Source organism: Brassica oleracea, chromosome C8 (assembly GCF_000695525.1).
Source record: "Brassica oleracea var. oleracea cultivar TO1000 chromosome C8, BOL, whole genome shotgun sequence".
NCBI classification, from domain to species: domain Eukaryota; kingdom Viridiplantae; phylum Streptophyta; class Magnoliopsida; order Brassicales; family Brassicaceae; genus Brassica; species Brassica oleracea.
Genome location: NC_027755.1, coordinates 14,855,273 through 14,866,657, shown reverse-complemented (window position 1 = coordinate 14,866,657; position 11,385 = coordinate 14,855,273). Strand labels below are relative to the sequence as shown.

At 37.2% G+C, this 11,385-nt stretch overlaps 1 protein-coding gene and 1 pseudogene across 1 annotated transcript; one reads left to right on the top strand and one right to left on the bottom strand.

Annotated features, from left to right (window-relative positions):
• Positions 1-6,196: 6,196 nt before the first annotated feature.
• LOC106308730 (glutathione S-transferase T3-like) lies at positions 6,197-6,772 on the top strand. Its single transcript, XM_013745857.1, has one exon. It carries the CDS (start codon positions 6,197-6,199, stop codon positions 6,770-6,772), a length of 576 nt encoding a protein of 191 aa, XP_013601311.1.
• Positions 6,773-10,463: 3,691 nt separating this feature from the next.
• The window catches only part of LOC106308729, a 20,181-nt pseudogene continuing 19,259 nt past the window's right edge, over positions 10,464-11,385 (bottom strand).

The window sequence follows — 11,385 nt, the reverse complement described above, 5'->3', positions numbered from 1 at the left end:
TGGCTTGCGTGCCATATAAAGGAATGGGAGAAAATTCTAAACCTATGTCACTATCTTGTTGACTTTGAAGAAGATCAACAAAATTTAAATTCAAATATGGATTAAAATCCATATTTGAATATGTCTCAAGTGATGGAAAAGAGAGATGATAGAAAAGAGAGATGGAAGAAGGCGAGTTTAATAGAGGAGAGAAATGAGAGAAATGAAAGAGCATTCATAACCGCATTCATATCACTCATACAACCACAACCATAAACGAAAGAGCATTTTAAATAAATGACAGAAACGAAAGACATATAGCTACCAGCAAGTATCAAACCAAAACCATTCATAACCGCATTCATCACACCCAGTCTATTCGACTAGACATATAGCTACCACAATAACCACACTTAAACATCTATTTGTTAACTCGTTCAACAATAATCTAACACTAACCATTTATTACAAACGACTCAACCATAAAGCTTTAAATGAACTCAACCACAAATGTCCTAAAAGTAGCAAAGCAGACATTCATGAAGAACATGAAACAGCGACAAGAGTAATATGAAATAGACAACAAACAACTCAACAGAGGAAAGAAACGATTTGAAACAGAGGAACAACCATTGCTTTATATTTGAAACACTCAGAAACAAATCACATGATTAATATATTTGAGAAACAGAGGAAATAAACGATTTGAAGCATTGAAACATACAAACAAAAGCAAATTGAGAACATATCAAAAACGATTTTATCAAATCACAGAACATCCAAATCACAGAACATCCAACTTACAAACAATTCATATTTGCTCCATCAATCTTAAGACAGAAGATACCAAATCAAACAAATACCAAAACATAAACTTTACCTTTCGATTCGACAAGAGCCGCCGTTTGAGCTCTATCGCCACCGAGAGAGAGATTCGTCGCCACCGAGAGAGAGAGAGAGCTTCGACTCCACCGAGAGAGAGCTCTGTCGCCGTCGTGGAGAGCTCCATCGCCGTCGTGGAGAGCTCCATCGCCACCGATCAGAACCAACAAATAAGATATAAAAACTACCGATCAGAACAGGAACATGCATAAATCGTAAGACTTGCATAACCGAAGAACACAAAACCGTTTACCTTTCGATTAGACAAGAGCCACGGAGAGAGAGAGATGTCACCGCCGAGGAGATCCACTGAGAGAGAGGTCCCGACGCGAGCCACCGACGGACACCTCGCCGCCGAGACCAGAGCCACCGCGATGGATACAATTCGCCTTTCGTAGATGAGAGGATTCGAGAGAGAGAGAAAGAGAGAGAGAGAGAGACCAAAAGCCAACTTTGATCGCGTTCAACCCGTAACCAAACCTCAACCCTCTCATTTGCTGACACCTGTCCAAGAAAATACGTTGATTCTCGGGCTTAATTAGGGGCCGACGCTTCTGCTTTCTTCTATTTTTGATTTTCTTTTAATTGCAATTATGTTAAGCACTCTCCTTAAGCGCCAGCGATAAGGATGGTCTAATGTACTTCATTTTTCACGTTTTTGGAACTTATTTATCGTTGTTCTAAGACCATCATTATCGGGGTATTTTAGAAGGGGTTTTTAGTTTAATTAGGAATTAAAAAAAATGAAAAATGGCAATTACCATAAGCGACGTATGGATACACAAGATATGTCTCTTGTCGCTTCTCTCTGGTCAAATCGCGATGGAGAGATTCACCATAATCTGAATTTCTCTTTCGATTATCACCATGGAAGGAGAGGATATACTTGATTGGGATCTCTGATCATTTCTCTGCCGATCAGCGTACAACTGAGCAAAGCACAGGATCTGGTGATTCTTCTCGTCGATTACGGGTCGGAGCCTCCGAATCCGGTGGGTTTGGGTTTCGATCAGTTGGATGTTTATCAATCGGATGATGATGCTAACGAATTAGGGTTTATTGATGGTGACGTCAAGGGCATTCAAGCGAGTGTTTGTCCGAAACATGCGATCTTCAAGTTGAGAGCCAAGTTTGTCTTGAAGAACATGTCGAGGATGCAAGCAAGTGTTTGTCCGAAACAGAGCATCTCCAAGTTGATAACCAAGCTGGTGTTGGTGTTGAAGAACATATCGACTCTTCCGCGATCGAGAGATTCATCATTAAACCCCTCGCACTGATCAAAAGAAGCTCCTTTGGTCTCTCTCAAGGTCTAAACAACGAAGAGACCCGAGCTTCTGTGGCCGTGCTCTTAAACTCAAAGGACGAGACTTTCGAGCTTGGTGGTGAGGTCGAAGTGACGGAAGGTGAGAATGTCGTGCTGGAGAAGTCTTGCGCTTCATTGGTTGGAGTGTGTTCTGTTGTAGAGGGACTCTTCATTCAGTTGATCAGTACCTCAATATCAAGCTCGAGAACACTCGTGTTGTTGATCAGAACAAGTTCCTTCACATGGTAAATTATAAGCTCCATGACTCTGTCTTTAGTTGTTTGTCCATGCAAGGGTGATTATGCCATTTTATTCTTATCATAAACCAACATGTTCACTTGCTGCTGCATTTGCTAGTTACGTATGTTAATTATGAGTAGACTAATTAATATAGGGTGCTAAGATGGGTGGTGGTGGCAGATGTTTAATATAGGGTTATAGATCCTTTTGTTTGTCGTTCTTTAAGTTTCTTTTCTTTATATTTGAAAAATACAGAGTAAAATCAAGAACTTGGCTCTGCAGTACAATGTTAATCTAGTTTTATGATCAGTTCATGGCCTTGTCTACGGCTTTAGTGTTCTTAAATGACAATGCATTTGAACCGAGACCATATTTCTTGTAAACAATGTAAACCAATACCAAAATAAAACATGATCTAACTTTGGTTAATACCTGCAATTATGTACAAGTCTTGAAATATATTTGAGTTGGACTTAAACTAATGTTGTCTAGCTGCAAGTTTTTTCACTATGATATGATCTGGCCTGATTGATTGGCAATAGTATCTGAAAGAAGAACAGAGCAATCCAACTGATATTCATCCTGATCAACTGATACTCATTGTAAAAGACACACTCATTGTCTTCACATGTCTTGTACTCTTCTATTCTCATGTCAGGGACAAGCACTGTTGTTATCTTTTGTGTCTTTTGTGTCGCGGACTTGTAAAGAATAAACTTGTATGCTTGTGTCTATATAACAAACACTCTCGGCTTTAAAAAAAACAACCACACACACTCTTGCTTTCTTTCTTTACTCATCTTCTCTCTTTACTCATCTTCCCTCAACAAAGTAATCTTTTTTCACACCACCAAAGCCATATTCTCTCTTTACTCATCTTCTCTTTTTAATTGTCAATATGATGGGTGTTCGAACAAGAATTCGTGATAGACAAATACATCAACAACTGAAAGATGATTTGGTTGAACATATATGGCGTAAATTTGGACGTGATGAAGACAAAAACTGAACTCGGATATTTCTTTCAAATTATTCTCTTTTTTTTTACTAATTTTTGTTTTTATGTTTTTATTTAAAAACCTATGTTTAATAATTTTATCAATAAATTTTAAGTTTAATAAAATAATGTTTAATATGTTTTTTTAAGAATCTTTAAATAAGAGACTTGCATTGGACCACACAAATATTCTCGTCTCTTAACTAAGTCTCTTAAACTCACTTTTCCAACTTAAAAGTATTAAAAAATGATTAAGAACTCCTATGTCTCTCTTAGGGGTAATGATGCTCTAAGGTGTATAGTTCAGACTAATTGTTGGAAATGGCCGTGAACTTCTCCTACAATTTTTTTTTCTACTTCTCACAATTCATAGTAATTATGAGTCTCAATTAGTTTCCTAATGAAGTTTCCAAGAATACAGTCCATCAATAAATACCACACATCAAATTTTGGACACTGTAGTCTTACAAACAAGTTTCAAACATATTACCAAATTTTCAGAATCTGATACTGTTTACACTACCATAAATTTTATATAGTTTGAAAAATGTACTAACAACCTGATAATCAGACAGGTACAGGCACTAAATCCCCTATATATTTTAGTAGACCATTCTAGCTTTTTTTTTTTTTTTGTTCAAAAGTAGACCATTCTAGCTATATACCTAAATTATACAAATTTTCACATTCTTAAGGACATGTTATTTGCCGCGATGTAACGATCTCATACACATTTTTGGACAAATGATTCTATCTTATCCGATTACACACTATAATATTTTTAGAATTATACAATTGTTTTTATAACTTTTTTGGAAAATCATCCAAAATAAAACCTAAAATTTATATGAGCGAATACTATTTGAAAAAACTAATATTGTATTTTTGGACCGGTCTAGAACTTCCTGATATTTTTTTATTAAAAGAAAATAATTTGGTCACAGCACATAAAATTTCTTCTCTTGTTTTATGATTTTGCTTCTTAACTTTCAACTACCTACCTGACTAGCTCTCAATTAAAAACCTAAATTGAGAGCTACAGCATGTTTCTTGAGACTAAAGTTCAAGGACATTTTGAACGAAAGGTTAGACCATCCTTATCCTTGATCCTTAATGGGGATTTTTAAGTATAATAAGAGATTTAATTAAATCAAAACAAAAGAAAAGAGAGTTGTCACCGATCCTTAAATGGGGTATTTTGTGACCGGTTTTAAGAGTGTTGTTTGACACACGTGTCGGCAAGGTAGGGTAAGTATTTCTTTTTCTATTTTCTTTTATGTCTTTCTTTTCTTTTTTGTCTTCTCGTCTTCTCGTGTTCTCCGTCACAGACGAGACGAAGGAGCGAAACTGATCTTGATCGAAACTGATCTCGATCGAAACCCACCACCGATCCTCCGGCTTCGTTCTCGTCTTGTCGTCTTCTCCGTGACAGAGGAAGGCTCGAAACTGATCTCGATCGAAACCCACCACCGCTCCTCCACCACCGATCCCCCGTCTTCGTTCTCCTCTTGTCGTCTTCTCCGTGACAGAGGAAGGCTCGAAACTGATCTCGATCGAAACCCACCACCGCTCCTCCACCACCGATCCCCCGTCTTCGTTCTCCTCTTGTCGTCTTCTCCGTGACAGAGGAAGGCTCGAAACTGATCTCGATCGAAACCCACCACCGCTCCTCCACCACCGATCCCCCGTCTTCGTTCTCCTCTTGTCGTCTTCTCCGTGACAGAGGAAGGCTCGAAACTGATCTCGATCGAAACCCACCACCGCTCCTCCACCACCGATCCCCCGTCTTCGTTCTCCTCTTGTCGTCTTCTCCGTGACAGGGGAAGGATCGAAACCCGCCACCGATCGAAACCCACCACCGATCCTCTGTCTTTGTTCTCGTCTTCTCTTCTTCTCCATGACAGAGGAAGGATCGAAACCCACCACCAAGGACGACGAATTTCTCGCTCCTCCGTGTGTCTCCTCCGTCATCTCTCGTCTTCTCCGTCAGTAGAAGCATCGAAACCCACCACTGATCATCCGTCTTCTCTCTTTCAATCCTCCGTCTTCTCTCGTCCTCTCCGTCAGAAGAAGGAGCGAAACCCTCCAAGGATGACGACTGTCTTGCTCCTCACGGCGTCTCCTCCGTCGCTTCTCGTCTTCTCCGGCAGAAGAATGATGCAAACCCATTCGGACGACGAGTGTCTCGGCATCGCCTCCGTCGGTCTTTCAGCTCTGGCTCACGATCTCTACAATTTGGAGATCACTTCCCAAGTAATTAACTTTCTCACCTTCTGCTTTCAATTTCATTAATCTTAATTAGTGTTTTATCACTGGATATGAATAATATAAGTGTGTGTGTTGAAGTTAGAAAGCGATCTAAGTTCATTGTGTTGCTAATTATGACAGGGTTGAGGGCGTTGTGAACATGCTTACACATCCAGTACTTCGACAAGGAAACACAACTTGAGACTGTCGTTGAGGTAACTGTGCAAAACTTGAAATTATTTTCTAGATATTTTCGTAATTGCTTTGGCTGGATAGTAGTTAGGTTAAACAATGCTTGTGATGAATGCTTGTTAGATTTAGGATATGGTTAGTGAATGCTTGTTGTGATGAATGCTTGATGTGATGAATGCTTCTGGTAGTAGTTAAGTAATAAATAAGTTAGATACATGTCTACTCAGCACAAATCTATCTCACAAAATCTTCTTCTCTTTTCATCTATAAAACGATGTAACACATTACACATTGCTTCTTCTTTCTCACTTCTCTGACTTCTTTCTCACTTCTCCATTTCTCTGACATATTGGGATATGGATTCTACGAATCCATATAGTCGGACCTCCAATTTCGTTAACCTTTTGAACAGTCAACAAGATTGTCACTTTCCCGAACTGTTTCCTTATGATTGCGGTTCACAAGTGCATGTGTTTAGTACTCAAGGCACTGAAACATCAAGCTTCTATGAAGACTCACCTACACAGCGCAAAGAAAGAAAGAAATGGTCTCCCTCTGATGATGTGGTGCTCATTAGCGCATGGTTAAAAACCAGCAAGGATCCGGTAGTAGGCAATGAACATAAAGAATGTGCTTTTTGGAAGCGCATTGCAGATAATTTTGCATCTAGTCCAAAAGTGGAAAGAGGTGGAGCACGAGAGGCTATTCCGTGTAAGCAAAGGTGGCAGAAGATGAACGACCTCGTTTGCAAGTTTTCTGGAGCCTATGCCGCTGCAACAAGACATAAAACTAGTGTTCAGAGTGAGAGTGATGTTGTTAAAATGGCACACAAAATCTTCTACAACGATCATAAGATTAAATTTAATCTTCACCATGCTTGGGAGGAACTCAAAAACGACCAGAAATGGTGTGCTCTTGCGAGTAGTAATTAAGATTGATGGAACACAATCATCAAGCGCTAAGAAGAGAAAGTGTGAGGATGGAGGGGAAGAGGCAAGCTCTCAAGCAACTATGAATGGTGATCACCCAACCAAACGTCCTCCTGGTGTTAAGGCAGCGAAAGGAGCAGGTGGTAAGAGAACTATAGTTGATCAACTGGGTGTGTCGGAGTTTGAGGGCATGTGGTCTATCAAAGAGAAAGACTTGGCTGCTAAAGAAAGACTAAAAAAGATGGGTCTGCTCAAGAGTCTCATTTTAAAAAAAGAGCTCCTATCTCAGTTTGAAGATGCTCTAAAGGAGAAACTAATTACAGAGATGTTGGGTAATTAGTGTCTATGTGTTTCATGTTCTGTTTCATGTTCTGTTTCATGTTTTGTTTCATGTTCGGTAATGTGTCTTCAGTCTTTAGTTGTTTGAACTCTATTTGTTTCTTTCGTCTATGTTCTTCGGTTATGTGTCTTCGGTCTATGTAAGATATTGTTTGTTGAAAAGAGTTTCTATGTTCTTGTTAAAGCTTCATGTATTTTATTAAAACATATTGTATGTTTCAGACTTTACTTGTTTACGTGTGCAGAGAGACAAAGGAAATTGACAAGATGTCACGAGAAGCCAAACAAGAGTAGTCACGAGATCAAGAGTAGTCACGAGATGCAAGTCACAAGATGTATACGTGCAAGAGAATACACGAGATGGAAGTCACAAGAGTTGTATGTATGTGTCACAACGAGTTGTCCGTATGTGTCACAAGATGTATATGTCACAAACGCTGTTGTAAAGTTTCTGTTTGTGTCGCAAGGGTTGTCAAGTGAAACAATGATTTTGTAAAGAATCAAAACACTTTCTAAATTTTGTAAAGTCTCTCCTTGTCTATATAAAGTCTTATTCACCAAGTTAATCACAAATGCTTCTTCTCCCCTTCTCACCTTACAATCGACAAAGACGTGATCACAAGACTCATTCTCTCTTTCTCATCATCACAAAGTCGCCTTGATCACCTCCTTCGTAACACACAAATAACAAAGTCTTCTCATCATGACGAAGTCTCCTTGGTCATCTCCTTGATCATAAAACACTTTTTACAAATTATTTCATTATCTCACTCTCTCATTGTTTCATTCTCTCCTTTTCCTTGATCACAAAAATTATTCACAAAAAATAATCAAAACACTTTCTAAATTTTGATCACATATATGACATCTTCTTCTCATAACACTTTTGAGGGAGTAGATGATGAAAGTTTTGATCAATATTTTGATCAACATTTTGATCAAACATTCGAGAATTTAACCATTATTTATGGTGATCAAGAAGTTGAAAGAAAAAGAAGAAAAAAACGAGTTCATATCGAAAGAAATCGTGAAGAATGCGATCTACGTTTATAGAATGATTATTTCAGTAAAACTCCAACATATCCTGAAAATCTCTTCCGACGACGATTTAGAATGAACAAGTCATTTTTCATGCGTATTGTTGATCGACTCTCCAATGAAGTTGAATTCTTTCGACAAAAGAAAGATGCTCTCGGAAGGCTTAGTCTCTCTGCACTTCAAAAGTGTACAGCATCCATTCGTGTCTTGGCATATGGTTCTGCGGCTGATGATGTTGACGAATATCTCCGACTCGGTTCAACTACTACTCGGTTATGTGTGGAACACTTTGTAGAAGGAATAATAAATTTATTCGGCGATGAGTACCTAAGAAGACCAACACCAGCTGATCTTCAACGTCTACTTTATATTGGTGAGCAATGTGAATTTCCCGTGATGATAGGAAGCATTGATTGTATACAATAGGAGTGGAAGAATTGTCCCGCCGCTTGGAAAGGTCAATATTCACGTGGTTCGGCTAAACCCACAAACGTTTTAAAGGCGGTTGCTTCGTATGATTTATGGATATGAAATGCGTTTTTTGGACCTCCAGGTACCTTAAATGATATCAATGTTCTTGATCTCTCACCTGTTTTTGATGACATAATAAAAGGTCAAGCTCCGTAAGTTACTTTCTCTGTCAATGGAAGAGAGTATCATTTGGCTTACTATCTCACCGATGGTATTTATCTGAAATGGACAATTTTTATCCAATCTATTCCAATACCACAAGGTCCGAAGGCGGCTTTATTTGCTCAACATCAAGAAGCTGTCTGAAAAGATGTCGAGCGTGCTTTTGGAGTCTTGCAAGCTCGATTTGCCATTGTTAAAAATCCAACACTTTTTTGGGATAAAGCCAAAATAGGGAAGATTATGAGAGCATGTATCATACTCCATAATATGATAGTAGAAGACGAACGAGATGGATACACTCATTTTGATGTTTCAGAGTTCCAACAAGGAAAAGACACCGGAACTTCACATGTCGATCTCACGTATTCTACAGATATCCTTTCAAATATCGTCAATATGATGGGTGTTCGAACTAGAATTCGTGATAGACAAATGCATCAACAACTGAAAGCTGATTTGGTTGAACATATATGACGTAAATTTGGACGTGATGAAGACAACAACTGAGCTCAGATGTTTCTTTCAAATTTTTCTCGTTTATTTTATTAATCCTTGTTTTTATGTTTTAATTTTAAAATCTATGTTTAAAATGTTATCTTTTAATATGTTTTATTAAATAAATAAATTTTATCTTCAAAAAAATAGTTTAATAAATTTTTTTTAAGAACCTTAGTTAAGAAACTCCCATTGGACCACTGAAAATTGGAGTTTCTTAACTAATGTTCTTATATTACTTTTACTAATTAAAAATTCATTAAGAAATCTATCAGGGGTGATAGGGATAAAGATGCTCTTAGTGACCTTTTGATTTAAACTAAAAGACATTTTAAATTCAAACTAGTGGACGTCTAAATATATTTTGCATTGGTCTGACAAACTCATTAACCGTTGAGCACTCTATCTGTAAACGTTTTTAAAATGTTTGTGATCTTGATTAGAAAAAGGTAGAATCATGATATTTTTGAGAGCTTGTTCATTTAAATTAATGTATAAAGATGTCTCTAATCAATGAGAACTAGAAAATTCATTTTATTGTTTTTTCTTTTTTTGACTAAAAAAAGAAATGAATTTTAACATTCAATAGTATCTCTAATCCATTGTTATTTTCACATTTATAATAATATTTAAAGATGAAATTGCTTTAATCCATTTCTATTTCTTTCTCTATAATAGAGATTTCTATTTTTTCTTCTATCTATTTATAGAATAAGAAATAGCATTCTTCTATTTTTAACTATATATTTAAAGATTGATACATTAGAACATATTTCACCACTATTATAGAATTACTTTATTTTAATGGTGAAAATAACAAAATACATCGGACATCGTCAAACTTTATTTCGTGCCCTATTTGATATTGTAGTTTGTAGAAAAACGAGCATATAATTCCAAAGAAATGTCTGACGCAACCTCAGGGGTGAAAGTTATATGACATTTTTTTTTCTTGTCTGGGCCCACAGGACCCGCATTTTTATCCAAAAAGGATAACGTTTATTCTCTTATATGCCAAAAAGATGTACTAATTTTCTTTAAGCAGTTCAAGCAACAAAAAATTCAAACGGAAGAAAATCTGATATCTGGCTTCAGGGAGCCTAGTCTTGACAGATCCGTAGAAAAGTTTTATAGAAAGACATGTTTATGCTAAAACTAACACAAATAACAAGACTTCTGATGAGATCATCTAGAAAACGCTGGAAAGGAGATTAGCAGCTGTGGAAATGGCTGCTCCGGTAAGAGCAGACTGAACCACTTGCTCATGGCTTGTACTCTCCGAGGTCGTCATAGCCATCGCCGCTCCTGTTAATGCTCCAGCCACCGAGCTATTCCTTTGCAATATATATATATATATATATATGGTTACAGATTAATTAAAAGACGTCACATTACCAAGACAATGATGGCAGCAAAATTATATTTTTTAAAGACAATGGTGATTAGACACCCAATCATGAGCTCCCCCACGAGCCTCTTTCATACCATAAGTTATACCCGAGTATAATCCAGCTGCAAGCCCTGTCTTACCATATCAAATCAATCAATATCCGGTGTCTTAAACAAATAATCTCTATTAAAGGCTAAACGGTTAATTTAACATAAATCTATATTATAATATATAAGTTTTTGTTCACTCATAAATGCGCCACGTCAGCGTTTTGTGTGCCTCACTTTTAAAAAGTGTGAAAAATGTCAAGTCTATGGCTCAAACTTAGGTTATTGAGATATAAACACCAACATTTATACCACTAAACTAAATGATACTTTGTACATTGATGGTCGAACCTAATATATATTTATGAAGGTCGGAAGCTCTTGCTTCTTCGGCTTCCTCTGAGGGTCGGGCCTACAAATGCGTTATGAGTTTCATTTTTAAATGAGATTCATCACGTTATATAAAAAAAGCTCAAATTTGCAACAATTATAGTTTTCTCATATTGTAAATTGTTGTCGTTTAACATGAGTTTGAGTTCTTTTCATCAATGTCTCAAACAAGTCTTAGTTACAGAGTTGCGTCATGTGTCTATTCGTAATCTATTTTTTCACCGGTAAACTCTTCATGTCCACATCTTAAATCGCTTGATCATAAATGTTCCTGATTTGTAGCC

Coding starts and splice junctions, on each gene's coding strand:
- LOC106308730 (XM_013745857.1), top strand. CDS start 6,197: ATGGATTCTACGAATCCATATAGTCGGACCTCCAATTTCGTTAACCTT.